Below are 17,075 nucleotides of genomic sequence, written 5' to 3' on the forward strand. Positions count from 1 at the left end.
CGCGGCAGAGTCGAGATTTGAACCCATGACCTCTGACTCCCAAGTCCGTGCTCTTTCCTCTATGCCACGCTGTAATTTATTTATTTTAATGTCTTGTAAGTTAGTTGTGGGCAGGGATCATAATAATAATGGTATTTGTCCAGTATTTACTATGTATCAAGCACTGTTCTAAACATGTCTACCAACTCTGTCGTTGTACTCTTCTCCTAAAAGAAGCAGCATGACTCAATGGATAGAGCATGGGCCCAGGAGTCAGAAGGTCGTGGGTTCTAATCCCGGCTCTGCCACTTGTCGGCTGTGTGATCTTAGGCAAGTCACTTCACTTCTCTGTGCCTCAGTTCCCTCATCTATAAAATGGGGATTGAGACTGTGAGCCCCATGTGGGACAGGGACTGTGTCCAACCTGATTTGCTTCTATCCACCCCAACGCTTAGTACAGTGCCTGACATACAGTAAGCACTTAACAAATACCACAATTATTATTATTATTGCTATTATTAATGTCTCTGGGCCTCAGTTTCCCCCTCTGTGAAATGGAGATTCAATCCTACTCGTTTCTACTTAAACTGTGAGCCCCATGTTGGGTAGGGATTGTGTCTAACTTGATAACCTTGCATGTACCCTTGCGCTTAGTACAGTGCTTGGCACATAGTAAGCACTTAACAAGTACCATTAAAAAAAAATCAGTCCCAGGCCCCACACCAAGCTCCAGCTGGCTCCAGCCAGGGAGGAAACAGGATGATTTCAACAGGAGTAAAGCAGTCTTGTTTACTTAGGAAGAAATGTATCATATAAATACTAGTTGGGGAATGGCTATGCTTTTAAACAGTATTTGTTAAGCCCTTACTATGTGGCAGACGCTATACTAAGTTCTGGGGTAGATACAAGCTAATCAGGTTGGACACAGTCCCTGTCCCACATGTGGCTCACACTCTTAATCCCCATTTTACAGATGAGGTGATTGAGGCCCAGAGGAAGCCCAGCGACTTGCCCAAGGTCACACAGCAGACATGCGGCGGAGCCAGGATTAGAACCCATGACTTCTGGCTCCCAAGCCCGGGCTCTTTCCACTAGGACATGAATTACTTGTTTCAATGTCTGTCACCCCTTGCGGGCAGGAATTGTCTCAATTGCTGTATTGTACTTTCCAAGCGCTTAGTACAGGGCTGAGTACACAATAAGTGCTCAATAAATACGACTGAATGAATTAACTAATTCATTCCAAATTAACTTGTGCTTACAAATTAACTAATTCATTCCAAATTAATTAGTTAATTAACTAATTAACTTTCATGCCAAAGCCTGTCTCCGTACTGCAGTCTTGGATGGACCCCGAGGGAGATCTCAGAGGGTGGCTCACTGTGAGCAGAAAACATGCCTACCACCTGTATTGTTAGATTGTCAGCTCCCAAGTGCTTAGTACAGTGCTCTGCACACAGTAAGCTCTCAATAAATACCATTGATTGATTGACTGATTGGCATAACAGGTCGGGCCCCATTGATAGAGCTGCCAAGCTTTGGGAGTGTACCCCACTCCCTCTCCTCACCTACCCAAAAAACACTGTGGGATTTTGTTATGTGTAAACTCTGTGCCAAGCACATATTCTTTGACTCTGCTGCTTTCTGTAATTTATATTATTGTCTGTCTCCCCAGTTTGACTGTAAGCTCCTTGAAGGAATTATCTACCAACTGTATTGTACTCTGCTGAGCTCACAGAGCTTAGTACAGTGTCTGGCAAATAGTAAGTGCTTAAAAATAGCATCATTACTATTATACTAAGCCTGGGGTGGGGATAAGGAAATCGGCACATAGGAAGTGTTTAAAAATACCATCGTTATTATTATAATACTAAGCCTGGGGTGGGGATAAGTAAATTGGCTGGACACAGTCCCCGTTCCACGTGGGGCTCACAGTCTCGATCCTCATTTTACAGATGTGGTAACTGAGGCACAGAAGTAAAGTGACTTAGCCAAGGTCACACAGCAGACAAGCGGCAGAGCCGGGATTAGAACCCATGACCTTCTATGTCCCAGGCCTTTGCTCTATCCACTCTGCCAGGCTGCTCCCAAGGGCGCTGGGATGAGTGCGGGGGAGGGTGCCCGCTGCTGGCTCGTGCCCGCTCTGCCCTCCCAGCTATCCCCCCACCGCGCTGGCAGATCCTCTGACCAAGAGGCAACAGGCACACTCCCCCGGTGCTTTCGAGAGTTAAGCGATGTCCCCCGGTGACGGCTATACGGAGCCTTCGGAGGAGAGGCCGCGCGTGGCCTAATGGATAGACCTTGGGGCCTGAGAGCCAGAAGGACCTGGGTTCTAATCCCGGCTCCGCCACTTTCCTGCTGGGTGACCTTGGACAAGTCACTTCACTTCTCTGGGCCTCAGTGATCTCATCTGGAAAATAGGGATTAAGAGTGGGAGCCCTATGGGGGACAGGGACTATGACCGACTTGACTAGCTTCTTCCTACCCAGTGGTCAGAACAGTGCTTGACACATAGTAAGTGCTTAACAAATACCATCATCATTATTATTACTATTATTATTATTATTATTAATAGAGGCCTGTAGAGCCCTGTCAATGACAGGAAAAGTTTTGCACCAATTAAAATAGCCCCTGGAAGCCTACTGGGGGCTGGGCCTCTCCTCTCCCCCTCGCCTCAGTGCTGGCCTTTCCCTCAGCTCACGGACCCAAACATTTCCCCTTCTCAGTGCTTGGCGTTCCACGTTGCTTAGGAAAAATAAACATTTTCTGCCTCCACTGCCAACAACAATAACAGTCGGACAACCGGAAACCCGTCTGGCCATGGTGAGATTCCTCCGGGCGACACCGGTGGGAATGGGAGTATGGCTGTCAGCGGCCGGGAATGGCTCCAGGAGCGGAGATGGGGGGCTCGGGGATGGTGGGGGGAGAGGAGAGGAGGCGGGGCCCCCGGGGCCAGGGTCCGAGAGTGAGGCCGGAGGCCGATGAGGGCAAGTCTGGCTCCGGAGCCCCCGGGGAAACCTGACCTTCCCGGGACAGCGAGAGAGCGTGAGCCCACGCTGATGAGAAGCAGCATGGATTAGCAGTTAGAGCCCGGGCCTGGGAGACAGAAGGTCGTGGGTTCCCATCCCGGCTCCGCCACTTGTCAGCCGGGTGACTTTGGGCAATTCACTTCACTTCTCTGGCCCTCAGTTACCTCATCTGTAAAATGGGGATTGACTGTGAGCCCCATGTGGGACAACCTGATGACCTCGTATCCCCCCCCAGTGCTTACAAAAGTGCTTGGCACATAGTAAGCGCTTAACGAATACCGTCATTATTATTCTCATTCATTCAATCAGCTGCATTTCTTGAGCGCTTGCTGTGTGCAATGCAACATACTAAGCGTTTTGGGGGAACACAATGCAACAACAGACATACGCACATTCCCTGCCTGCCGTGAGCCCGGACACAACTCCTGTCCCACAGGGGGCTCATGGTCAAAGGGGGAGAGAGAACAAATACTTCATCCCCATTTTAAAGATGAGGAAATGGAGGCACACAGAAGCCAGGCGACTTGCCCGAAGTGAATCAGGATGACAACCCGAGTCTTCTGACTTCCAGCCCCGTGCTCTTTCCACCAGGTCACGCTGCGGCTTCCGCGTGAGGGGAATTGAGCCTGTTCCTTGTGGACTCCGGACACACACGGTACGAACTCTGACTTTTCCTGTCAGGCCCAGAAAAGGACACCTTCCTCGTGTCTCTTTCCAGAGCCTTCCCTTCGGGAACAGCTCCATCCAGTCAATCGATCAATCAATCATTTTTGATGATGGCTGTGGTATCTGTTCTGTGCTTACTTTGTGCCACACACTGTACTAAGCGCTGGGGTAGATACAAGATAATCAGGCCCCACATGGCCTAGGGGACAGAGCTGAGAGTCAGAAGGACCTGGGTTCTAATCCCACCTCTGCCACTTGTCTGCTGTGTGGCCTTGGGCATGTCACTTCACTTCTCTCATCTGTTACCTCATCTGTAAAATGGGGACTTAAGACTGTGAGTCCTTTGCGGGACAGGGACTGTGTCCGACCCAAGTTGCTTGTATCCACGCCAGTGCACAGTACACTGCCTGGCACATAGTAAGCACTTAACAAATACCACAATTATTATTATTATCATCATTATGCCCTTGCCATGAGCTTGTCTTTTTGTCCTCTAGTCTGTAAGCTCACTGAGCTTGTCTTTTCGTCCTCTAGTCTGTAAGCTCACTGTGGGCCAGGAATGCATCCGTTACACTGTCATATTGCACTCTTCCAAGCACTTCAAACAGTGCTCTGCACACAATATGCACTCGATAAATACGATGGAATGGCTGTCCGACCGCAGAGCACTGTACTAGGCGCTTGGGAGAGCACAATTCATTCAACCGTATTTATTGAGCGTTTACAGTATGCAGCTTCCCCGAGTTGGTGGCAGTCTAAAGTTCCTCTGAGGGGGACCGAGGAGGAAAGGCTGCTGGGAGAGCCGTCTCCCTGGATGTCTCCCTGGGGAAGACTCCGGGCAGGCTGCCGGGTTTAGAGGCATGCAGTCCGTGCGGGGCCGGTGGGGGGAAATGGCCAGGGCCTATAGGCTCAGATCACCGGCCAGTTAGTCTGCCCTGCCTGACTGGGATTTCCTTATCAGCTGTTGGGGATTTCAGCGAGTCTGTCTCCTCTCTGCTCTGTGGTTGCATTGTTCTTCCAGCTACTAAATGGTCAGTGTGTGTGTGTGTGTGTGTGTCTGTGTATGTGCGAACCCCCATCCCCTCCTGGACATCCAGGTCAGACTAGATCAAGTAAGCAACGTGACCCAGTGGGTAAGAATACAGGCCTGGAAGTCGGCCGGCCGGGGTTGGAATCACTTATGTACCTATCTGTAATTTTATTTATTTATATTGGTGTCTGTCTGTGCTGCTGTCTGTCTCCCCGCTTCTAGACTGTGAGCTCATTGTGGGCAGGGATTGTCACTCTTTATTGCTGTATTGTACTTTCCCAAGCACTTAGTACAGTGCTCTGCACACAGTAAGCGCTTCATAAATCCGATTGAGTGAATGAATGAATGCATCCCGGCTCTGCCACGCACCTGCTGTGTGACCTTGGATAAGACACTTCACTTCTCTAGGCCTCAGTTTCCTCCTCTGAAAAATGGGGGTTCAGTACCTGTTCTTATAAATCCCCCTCTCCCAGGCCCATGGCACTTAGGTATATATCTGCAATTTATTTATTTATTTATTCATTGACTTATATTAATGTCTGTCTCCTCCTCTAGACTGTAAACTCGTTGTGGTCTGGGAAACTGTCTTTATTGTTGTGGAGAAACAGCGTGGCTCAGTGGAAAGAGCAGGGGCTTGGGAGTCAGAGGCCATGGGTTCAAATCCCGGCTCCGCCACTTGTCAGCTGTGTGACTTTGGGCAAGTCATTTAACTTCTCTGTGCCTCGGTTGCCTAATCTGTAAAATAGGGATTTAGACTGTGATCCTCACGTGGGACAAGCTGATTACCTTGTATCTCCCCCAGCGCTTAGAACAGTGCTTGGCACAAAGTAAGCACTTAACAAATACCATCATTATTATTATCATACTGTACTCTCCTAAGCGCTTAGTACAGTGCTCTGCACACTGTAAGCACTCAGTAAATACGATTGAATGAATGAATTCATTCATTCTTGGACTGTGAGCCAGTGTGGGACAGGGATTGTGTCCAATTTGACTCTCTTATACCTAACCCAGTGCTTGGTACATGGGAAGTGTTTAACAAATACCACAATTACTATTTTTAGGTCAGATTCAGTAGGTCCTGATGGGTTGGTTCTGGGGGCTCCTGCAGTACTAGATCTGGGCTGGGCTAATAATAATAATAATGGCATTTATTAAATGCTTACTGTGTGCAAAGCACTGTTCTAAGCGCTGGGGAGATTACAAGGTGATCAGGTTGTCCCACGGGGGGCTCACAGTTTTAATCCCCATTTTACAGATGAGGTAACTGAGGCACGGAGAAGTGAAGTCACTTGCCCAAACTCACACATGACTAATGGTGCAGGAGTCCAGGAGTCTGACCCTGGCCTCTCTAACGCAGCCCCTCCCTCCCAGATAGTAATCAATATAACAACGGTGATATGTGCCAAGCTCTAGTAGAAAAACAATCCAAGCATATCAGATGCTTAATAAATATTATTAGTATTACTTTTTAGCTCCAAAGCAGTGGGGTCTAGTGATAGAGCATAGGACTGTAAGTCTGGGTACTAATCCTGGCTCTTCCGCATGTCTGCTATGTGACCCTGGGCAAGTCACTTCACTACTCTGGGCCTCAGTGACCACATCTGTGAAATGAGGATTAAGACTGTGAGCCCCACGTAGGACATGCACTGTGTGTCCAACTTGATTAACCTGTATCTACCCCAGTGTTTAGTTCAGTGCCTGGCACATAGTAAGTGCTAAAAAAAATACCATTAAAAAAAATAAATAAAAATTTCAGCTCTGCCGGCAGTCAGTCAATTCTTCTAGACAGTCAATCGATCGGTGATATTTACTACTGAACACCTACTAACGCAAAACATTGTTCTAAGCACTTGGGAGAGGGCAATACAAGAGAGTTGGTAATAATAATTATAATTATGGTGCTTATTAAGCACTTGCTATTTGCCAAGCACTGTTCTAAGCACTGGGTTAGATACAAGTTAATCTGGTTGGACACAGTCCCTGTCCCACATGGGGCTCACCCCCTCCATCCCCACTTTACAGATGAGGTAACTGAGGCCCAGAGAAGTGAAGTCTTTTAGACTGTGAGCCCACTGTTGGGTAGGGACTGTCTCTATATGTTGCCAATTTGTACTTCCCAAGCACTTACTACAGTGCTCTGCACACAGTAAGCGCTCAATAAATACGATTGATGATGATGAAGTGAAGTAATAATGATGGCATTTATTAAGAGCTTACTATGTGCAAAGCACTGTTTTAATCACCGGGGAGGCTACAGAGTGAGGAGAGACATGATAGCTGCCCTCAAGGGTCTTACAGTCTAGTGTGGGAGCCAGACATCAAAATAAATTACAGATAGGAGATGAGGCAGTCTTATAAAAATAGGGATGTAAGTGCGGTGGGCTGGGAGTGGGTTGAGGATAATAAATAATAAATAAATAATGATGGCATTTATTAAGCGCTTACTACATGCAAAGCACTATTCTAAGCGCTGGGGAGGTTACAAGGTGATCAGGTTGTCCCACGGGGGGCTCACAGTCTTAATCCCCATTTTACAGATGAGGTAACTGAGGCCCAGAGAAGTTAAGTGACAAAGTGCTTAGAGGATACCGATCCAAACACACAGGCCATCAGATGGGAGGCAGACTGGGGTGAGGAGATAATAATAAGAATAATATGACAGTGCCCAGGGTTCTCCGTGAAGGTGCCAGGGCTTTGCACACCAGGCCTGAGATGCCTCTGGGATGAGCTGCGGCCCAGGCCTCAAAGTGGGCGGCTGCCCAGAGGGATTCTGGAAGCGGGGCCGGGGGCCGGGGACCGGGACTCAGATTCTCTGGCTTGGGTGGGAAAGAGCAGGATCCTGCTTTGCAGGGATCCCTCCAGCCCCATCTGCTCTCACGTCACCACGGAGCTTCAGGGCAGAGGGGTTGAGGCAGGGCAGGGTGAGACCTTGGAAAAATCCAAGGATGAAGCCCTCCTCCTTTGCCCTCCCTCCGTCCTTTCGGCATTCCCACCCCAACCTCCTGGAGTTCCTCTTCTTTCCCAGAGCTCCCTCACCGCTAGCAGGGACTTCCAACTGGGCCAGGGGTTTGAGATCTGGGAAGGGGGACAGCTCTCCCACTCTGTCTTTCTATTTCTTTCGCTTATGCTCAATCACTCTCAGTGATTCTCTGTCTTCTGCTATCTTCCCCTCTTTCACAGCCTTTATCTCTCTTGCTCTCTATCTTCCTCTCACACTCTTGCTCACTCTCTTGCTTTCTTCCTCTCCGTCTTGCCCTCACACTTTCTCTTGCTCTGTCTCTTGCTCGCTTATTGTTACCTCTTGTTCTCTCTCTCACTCGCTCTTTATGTTCCTGCTTTTGCTCTCTACCTCTCATTCTCTCTCTAGGTCTCTCGTTCTCTTCCTCTTTCTCTCATTCTCACTAGCTCTTGTTCTCTCACTCTCATACTCTTTCTTGTCTCTCATTCTCTCTCATCTCTCTTACTCTTTGTCTCTTGTTCTCTCTCACTCTTGTTCTCTGACTTTCTCTTATTCTTTGTCTCTCATTCTCCCGTTCTTGTTCTCTCTCACTCGTTCACTCATTCTCTCTTTCACTCTCATTCTCTGTTACTCTCTCATTCTCTCTCCCTCATTCTCTCTTACTCTTTCTCTATCTCATTCTCTTTCTTTGTCTCATTCTCTCTCACCCTCTTTATCTCTCTTGTTCTTAGTTTTTCTTTGTTTCTCATTCTCTCACCCTCTTTCTCTTGCTTGTTCTAACTCTCCCTTACTCTTTCTTTGTCTCTCATTCTCCCTCTCACTTTCTTGTTCTCACTCCTACTCTTCATCTCTCCTTTTCTCTCTCAATCTCTTGTTCTAACTTCCTCATTCTCTCTATCTCCCTTGTTCTTATCACTCTCTCGGTCTCTCTCATTCTCTCTTACCGTGTCTTTCATTGTCTCCCTCACTTTCTCATTCTCTTCATCTCTCCCTTGTTCAATGTCACACTCTCACTCTATCTCTCATGTTCTCTCTCTTACTCTTTGTCTTTCATTCTCTCACTTTCTCATTCTCTCTCTCATTCTCTTCATCTCTCCCTGGTTCTCTGTCGCTCCCTCACTCTATCTCATGTTCTCTCTCTTACTCTGTCTCTCATTCTCTCTCTCACTTTCTCATTCTCTCGCTGTCTTTATCTTTCCTTTGTTCTCTCTCTGTCACTTTCACTCTCTTTATCTCTCTCTTGTTCTCTCTCTTTGTCTCTCATTCTTTCTCAATCTCTTGTTATCGCTTTCTCATTCTCTCGCTCTCTTTATCTCTCCCTTGTTCTCTCTCTGCCGCTGTCTCACTCTCTCCAACTATCTGTCACCCTCCCCATCCCTTCTTCCTGCTTCCAACAGGAAGCCTGTCTGTCCCCCTACATAGGACAGGGCCCCCGTGCCCCAGCGCTGGAAGGATCCCGGGATCGGCGGCCCATCGCACAGCCCAGAGACGCATCGCTCCCCCGTTAGGACATCTCTGCTGGGCCACCTTGCCCCGGGCTCAGCCCGAAGTCCCCCTCGCTGCGGGGTGCCGGACGTGCCCAATGGCCTGAACCCGAGGAACCGTCAGAAGCGCTTTGTGCTTTCCGGGGGGCGCTGGGAGAAGACCAACCTCACCTACAGGTAGGTAGCACCAAGGTCAGCGGGGGAGATAGGAAGGCCCACACTGAGTGTGGCCTTTGGTTCAATTGTCTCTCTCTCTCTCTCACACACACATACACACTCACACAGTCATTCGATCGTATTTATTGAGCGCTTACTGTGTGCAGAGCACTGTTCTAAGCCCTTGGGATAGTACACTATAACAGTAAACAGTCCCTGCCCACGACAAGCTTACAGTCTGGAGGGGGAGACAGACATTAATATACATAAATAAATTATAGTTATGCACATAAGTGCTGAGGGGCTGGGGGGAAGATGAATAAAGGGAGCAAATCAGGGTGGCACAAAAGGGAGTGGGAGAAGAGGAAAGGGGGGTTTAATCTGGGAAGGCGTCTTGGAGGAGACGGGCCTTCAAAAAGGCTTTGAAGTGGGGGAGAGTCCTTGTCTGTCAGATTTGAGAAGGGTGGGCTGCTCCAGGTCAGAGGCAGGATGAGGGCGAGGGGTCGGCAGTGAGATAGACGAGATTGAAGTACCGTGTGAAGGTTAACATTAGAGGGGCGAAGTCTGTGGGCTGGGTTGTAGTAAGAGAGCAGCGAGGTGAGGTAGGAGGGGGCGAAGGGATTGAGGGGAGATCACACACACACACACACACACACACACACACACACACACACACACACTGTGTCCACCCCGTTTAGCTTGTATCTACCCCCCACCCCCCCCCCCGCCGCTTAGTACAGTGCCTGGCACATAGTAAGCACTTAACAACTGCCAGTTTTTAAAAAAGAGCTTACTAGAGTGCTCTTTCCTTTCTCGTTTTAGAATTATCCGGTTCCCGTGGCAACTGGTGAAGGCTACGGTGCGGCAGACCATAGCCGAGGCCCTGCAGGTCTGGAGCGAAGTGACGCCCCTCACCTTCACTGAGGTGCAGGACGGGAGGGCGGACATCATGATTGACTTCACCAGGTGACCGGATCATGGGGCTGGGCGGGGAGGCCGGCCAGAGGAGGAGGAGGAGGAGGAGAACCGGGAGAGGAGGGGAGAGGGGATGGGAGGAGATGAGGAGAGCATCATGGGAAGCGGCATGGCCCAGTGCCAAGAGCCCGGGCTTGGGAGTCAGAAGACGTGGGGTTAATCCCGGCTCCACCACTTGTCTGTTGGGTCACCTTGGGCAAACCACTTCACTTCTCTGTGCCTCAGTGACCTCATCTGTAAAATGGGAATGAAGCCTGTGAGCCCCACGTGGGACAACCTGATCACCTTGTATCTACCCCAGGGCTTAGAGCGGTGCTTGGCATGTAGGAAGCGCATAACCAATACGTAATTACTATTATTTTTATTATTACTATTATTAAAGGGAAGGGGATGGGCTAAGAGGCTGGAGGAAGGGGCAGGTGATGGGGGTAGGACCCTGGTTGGGAGTGGGAGGAGGAGGCCGAGGGGCTGCGGAGCCGCCCACCCTCTCCCCTGCCCCCTTCGCCCCCTCACCCTCTGCCCCCTCTCCAGGTTCTGGCACGGAGACACCCTACCGTTCGACGGGCCGGGGGGCATCCTGGCCCACGCTTTCTTCCCCAAGACCCACCGGGAGGGAGACGTCCACTTCGACTACGATGAGACGTGGACCGTCAGGAGCGATCTGGGTGCGGGGCCGGAAGGGGCGGGGGGTGGGGGCCGGGGGTGGGTGGGTAGAGGGGGCATCCGTCCGGCCCACCCCTGACCGGGCCGGCTCCCCGCGACCTCCCCCGCCAGGCACGGACCTGCTCCAGGTGGCCGCCCACGAGTTCGGCCACGTGCTGGGCCTGCAGCATACCCCCGTTGCCAAATCGCTCATGTCGCCGTTCTACACCTTCCGCTACCCGCTGCGTCTGAGCCAGGATGACCGACGGGGCATCCAACACCTCTACGGGCCGCGGGGGCCCACCCCGGCCCCCACCGCCCACCTCCGGCTCCCACCCCCGTCGGAAAGGGAGCCCCCCAATCCAGGCATCGACACCAACGAGATCGCCCCTTTGGGGGTGAGCACTGGGAGAGAAGATCGGGGAGCAGGGAGAGGGTGGAGGGAAGGGCCCTCTTCTCTCTGAGGACCCCGAGTGGGCCCGTGCTGGGGTCCCTGCCCCTAATAATAATAATTATCCTAATAATTGTGGTATTTGTTGAGCGCTTACTCTGGGACAGGCCCTGGGGTGGATACAAGCAAATCAGGTTGGACACAGTCCCTGTCCCACGTGGGGCTCACAGTCTCGATCCCCACTTTCTAGATGAGGTGACTGAGGCACAGAGAAGTGATGTCACTTGCCCAGAGTCACACAGCAGACAAGTGGCTGCTCTAAGCAGCATGCAGGGTTCCCCCAGTTCCCATCCTGATCCAATAAATTGGTCAGTCTATCAATCACTGGTACTTATTAAGTACTAACCGTGTGTGGAGCACTGTAGTAATAATAATAATAAATAATAATTGTGGTATTTGTTAAGCGTTTACAATGTGCCAAGCACTGTTCTAAGCGCTGGGGTAGATACAGGGTAATCAGGTTGTCCCCCGTGGGGCTCCCACTTTTAATCCCCATTTTACAGATGAGGGAACTGAGGCACAGAGAAGTGAAGTGATTTGCCCAAGATCACACGATAGATTGGAAGGCAATCCCCGCCTTCAAAGAGTTTACAATCTAGTTGGGGTAACAGATGTTAAAATAAATTACAGGTTGGAGAAGGAGCAGAATATAAGGATCAAAGCAATCAGCCAGTGGGATTTATTGAGTGCTTACTGTGTGCTTAGCCCTGTACTAAGCGTTCGGGAGACTACAGTACAACAGATTTGGTAACTATGTTCCTTGCCCACATGAAGTTTAGAGTCTAGAGGATATGGACATTGGTGGGGTGGGGTGACTATCAAAGTGCTTAGGAGGCTTTGCGGTTTTCTTCACTGCAAGATGGAGACTCAATCCCCGTTCTCCCTCCCGCTTAGACTGTGAGCCCCATATGGGGAAGGGAGGTGTCCGGCCCGTCAGCTTGTATCTACCCTAGTGCTTAGTACAGTGCTTGACGCAGAGTAAGCGCTCCACAAATGCCATAAGAAACAAATGCACAGGTGTCGCAGAAGGGGGAGGTGAGAGGTTAGGGAAGACTTTCTGGAGGAGACGAGATGTTTTAGGAGGGACGGGGAGAGTGGTGGTGAAGGGGGAGTTCGGAGGGAGGAGGTGAGCCCGGGTTGGGGGGGGTCGGCGGTTCCAGAAACTAGTCCGCCCATCGCCCGCCCCCCGCCTCCAGCAGCCTTTGCAGCCGAACGCCTGCGACACGGACTTCGACGCCGTGTCCGCCATCCGCGGGGACCTCTTCTTCTTCAAGTCCCGCTTCGTGTGGAGGCTGCGGAAGGGCGAGTTGCAGCCCGGCTATCCGGCCCTCGCCTCCCGCCACTGGCAGGGCATCCCGAGCGCTCTGGACGCCGCCTTTGAGGACGCCAGGGGCCACATCTGGTTCTTCCAGGGTGAGCGAAGGCCGGAGCCGGGAGGGCCGTGGTGAGGAGAGGGATTGGGAGGAGGGAGGCCGGAGAGGAGCGGGGAAAGGGACAGGCAGGCAGTCAGCCTGTCATATTTATTGAAAGCTTACTGTGTTCAGAGCACTGTACTGAGCGCTTGGGAGAGCGTGGCCTAGTGGAAAGAGCATGGGCCTGGGAGACAGAGGACGTGGGTTCTAATCCCAGCTCTGCCACACGTCTGCTGGGTGACCTTCTATTGTACTTTCCCAAACACTTAGTACAGTGCTCTGCACACGGTAAGTGCTCAGAAAGTACGTTTGAATGAATGAATGAATGAACGGGCCTCAGTTTCCTCATCTGTAAAATGTCCATATCTGTAATCTATTTATATTCGTGTCTGTCTCCCCCTCTAGACTGTAAGCTCATCGAGGGAAGGGGATTGTGTCTGTTATATTGTTCTATTTACACTCCCCAGCGCTTCTGTGGACCTCAGTGACCTCATCTGTAAAATGGGGATTAAGACTGTGAGCCCCAAGTGGGACAACCTGATTACTTTGTATCTACCGTAGTGTTTAGAACAGTGCTTGGCACATAGTAAGCGCATAACAAATACCATCATTATTATTACTGGGGGAGAGGGGGACAGACATCAATACGAATAGAGAACCAAGCACTTAATGAGCGCTAAATGAGAAGCAGCGTGGCTCAGAGGAAAGAGCCCAGGCTTTGTAGTCAGAGTTCATGGGTTCAAATCCCTGCTCTGCCAATTGTCAGCTGTGTGACTTTGGGCAAGTCACTTCACTTCTCTGGGCCTCAGTTCCCTCATCTGTAAAATGGGGATGAAGACTGTGAGCCCCCCGTGGGACAACCTGATCACTTTGTACATCTCCTCCAGGAGGCCTTCCCAGACTGAGCCCCTTCCCTCCTCTCCCCCTCGTCCCCCTCTCCATTCCCCCATCTTACCTCCTTCCCTTCCCCACAGCACCTGTATATATGTATATATGGTTGTACATATTTATTACTCTATTTATTTATTTATTTATTTTACTTGTACATTTCTATCCTATTTATTTTATTTTGTTGGTATGTTTGGTTCTGTTCTCTGTCTCCCCCTTTTAGACTGTGAGCCCACTGTTGGGTAGGGACTGTCTCTATGTGTTGCCAATTTGTACTTCCCAAGCGCTTAGTACAGTGCTCTGCACATAGTAAGCGCTCAATAAATACGATTGATTGATTGATTGATGATTGATTGTAACCTCCCCAGCGCTTAGAACAGTGCTTTGCACATAGTAAGTGCTTAATAAATGCCATTATTATTATTATTATTATAAAGACCCCTGTTTGATTAGGGGGATCGGGCGTGTCTGCCCGGCCTCTGGCCCGCATCTGCCTCGGGGGGTCAGGGGGTCCCCGTCGGGCCTCGCCGCTGAAGGCCGTGGGCCCCGTCTCTCCTCCAGGTGGCCAGTATTGGGTGTACAATGGAGAACGCCGCATCTCGGGCCCCGGGCCGCTGTCGGAGCTGGGCCTGTCGGGCTCCCGCCTCCACGCCGCCCTCACGTGGGGCGCCGACCGGAACAAGATCTACTTCTTCCAGGGGGGCAACTACTGGCGCTTCAACCCCGGCACCCGCCGGGTGGACGGCCTCTCCCCCCGCAGGACCACCGACTGGCGGGGGGTGCCCTCTGAGATCGACGCCGCCTTCCAGGATGCGGACGGTGGGTGCCCCCCATCCCGTGCTCTCCCCCACCCTGTGCAGTCGCCCACCTGGTCGGCTTGCCCGGCTCTAGGGTCCTGGGGCCCAGCAGCTCCCAGAACGAGCCGGGACGAAAGAGCCTGGGGACTCAGAGGCAGGAGACCTGGGTTCTAATCCCTTAATAATTGTGGTACTTGCTAAGCGCTTACTATGTACCAGATGCTACTAAGCACTGGGATGGAATCATTCATTCATTCATTCAATCCCGGCTCTATCCTTTAATAATAATAATTGTGGTACTTGCTAAGCACTTACTATGTACCAGATGCTACTAAGCACTGGGATGAAATCATTCATTCATTCATTCAATCATATTTATTGAGCACTTCCTGTCATCATCATCATCATCAATCGTATTTATTGAGCGCTTACTGTGTGCAGGACACTGTACTAAGCGCTTGGGAAGTCCAAGTTGGTAACATATAGAGACAGTCCCTACCCAACAACGGGCTCACAGTCTAGAAGGGGGAGACAGACAACAAAACAAAACATATGGACAGGTGTCAAGTCATCAGAATAAATAGAAATAAAGCTAGATGCACATCATTAACAAAATAGGATGGATACAAGCCAATGGGGTTGGCCACAGTCCCTGTCCCTCGAGGGCCTCACAGTCTCAATCCCCACTTTACAGATGAGGGAACTGAGGCTCAGAGAATGATAATGATAATAATAATTATGAAACTTGTTAAGCTCTTACTATGTGCCAAGCACTAAGCGCTAGGGTGGATGCAAGCAAATCAGGTTGGACACGGTCCCTGTCCCACATGGGGCTCGCAGTCTCAATCCCCGTTTGACAGGTGACGTAACTGAGGCACAGAGAAGTGAAAGGACTTGCCCAGAGTCACACACAGCAGAGAAGCGGCGGAGCTGGGATTAGAGACCATGGCCTTCTGACGCCATGCTGCTTCCCTTGCCTGCTGTGTGACCTTGGGCAAGTCATTTCACTTCTCTGGGCTTCTATATTCTCATCTATTAGATTAGAATCCCAGGCCCATGAGCTTTCCACTAAGCCTCACTGCTTCTCTAATTCTGGCTCTGCCGCTTGCCTGCTGTGTGAACTTGGGCGAGTCACTTAGCTTTCTCTTGGCCTCAGTTTCCTCATTCATTCATTCATTCAGTCGTATTTATTGAGCGCTTACTGTGTGCAGAGCACTGTACTAAGCGCTTGGGAAGTACAAGTTGGTAACGTATAGAGACGGTCCCTACCCAACAACGGGCTCACAGTCTAGAAGGGGGAGACAAACAACAAAACAAAACATGTGGACAGGTGTCAAGTCAAAATGGGGCTCCAATCCCCGTTCTCCTTTCTATTTAGACTGTGAACCCCATGTGGGACGGAGAATGTGTCCAAACCCAGCACTTAGAACAGTGCCTGGCAAACAGTAAGCTCTTAACAAATACTATGATCTTTATTATTCTAGCAGCCATACTTCTTCAATTAGTTGGATGAGGAATCTTACAGACTGTTTCTCTTTTAGAACCAATCTCATAATGAATAACTCAGGAGCTGACATCCCTCTCGGGCTCCTGGAAGCCGGGGGCCAGAAGCCAGCTGGACAAAGTCCACCTGCTCCAAGAGGCCTTAAAGCCATTTTTTTTTAACGGTATTTGTTATGAGGCACTCTACTAAGCTGGGGTAGATCAATCAATCACTCAATCAACGGTATTTATTGAGCACTTACTAGAGCATTGTTCTAAGAGTACAATACAAGAATCAGCAGGCACTTCCCCTGCCCATAATGAGTTTAGAGGCTAGAGGGGAAGACAGCTAGTTATATGAATAAACAATCATTTATAATTAGAGATACAAGATAATCAGGTTGGACACACTCCATGTCCCATGGCTTTAATCCCCATTTTACAGATGAGAGAACTGAAGCCCAGAGAAGGGAAATGGCTTGCCCAAAGTCCCACAGCAGACCAGTGGCAGAGCTGGGATTAGAGCCCAGGTCCTTCTGATTCCCGGTTCTGTGCTCTATCCACCAGGCCCCGCTGCTTCTCTCACTGTTGCTTTTCTTGCTGGCCCCCAATTTCCCAGCAGGGCCAGGCCCTCTGACACCCCGAGGAGAGATCAGAGGGACCAGCAAGGGAGAACAATTCCCGGTCCTCTGGGCTCATTTCCCAGGAATCAATCAATAGTGGCTTACTCGATAGAGCCTGGCCCTGAGAGTCAAAAGGACCTGGGTTCTAATCCCGGCTGTGCCATTTGCCAGCTCTGTGATCTTGGGCAAGTACCTTCACTTCTCTGGGCCTCAGTTCCTCATCTGTAAAATGGGGCTTAAGAGCGTGAGCCCCATGTCAGACAGGGACCGTGTCCAATCTGATTAACTTGTATCTACCCCAGTGCTTAGAACAGTGCCTGGCACATAGTAAATACTTAACAAGTACCAGAATTATTATTATCATTATTATTATTATTAACAGTATTTATTGAGAGCTGACTGTGTGCAGAGCATCATCATCATCATCAGTCGTATTTATTGAGCGCTTACTGTGTGCAGAGCAGTGTACTAAGCGCTTGGGAATTACAAGTTGGCAACA

The 17,075-nt window shown here is 50.2% G+C and overlaps 1 protein-coding gene across 4 annotated transcripts in view; it reads left to right on the top strand.

Annotated features, from left to right (window-relative positions):
- The window catches only part of MMP11 (matrix metallopeptidase 11), a 32,615-nt gene that overhangs the window by 14,800 nt on the left and 740 nt on the right, over nt 1–17,075 (top strand). The window contains exons 2-8 of one of the 4 annotated variants that reach the window (XR_005455377.1): nt 9,089–9,327; nt 10,129–10,272; nt 10,813–10,946; nt 11,056–11,321; nt 12,571–12,787; nt 14,236–14,493; nt 16,013–16,138. Coding sequence is in view for 3 of the 4 variants with exons in the window: in XM_038763327.1 (XP_038619255.1) it covers nt 9,089–9,327; nt 10,129–10,272; nt 10,813–10,946; nt 11,056–11,321; nt 12,571–12,787; nt 14,236–14,493 (1,258 nt within the window). In the remaining variant the exon portion in view is untranslated. The remainder of the gene's footprint in view (nt 1–9,088; nt 9,328–10,128; nt 10,273–10,812; nt 10,947–11,055; nt 11,322–12,570; nt 12,788–14,235; nt 14,494–16,012; nt 16,139–17,075) is intronic. The other 3 variants (XM_038763327.1, XM_038763328.1, XM_038763329.1) reach the window with 3 other exon arrangements.

The sequence above is a fragment of the Tachyglossus aculeatus genome, chromosome 21 (assembly GCF_015852505.1).
Source record: "Tachyglossus aculeatus isolate mTacAcu1 chromosome 21, mTacAcu1.pri, whole genome shotgun sequence".
Lineage (NCBI taxonomy): Eukaryota > Metazoa > Chordata > Mammalia > Monotremata > Tachyglossidae > Tachyglossus > Tachyglossus aculeatus.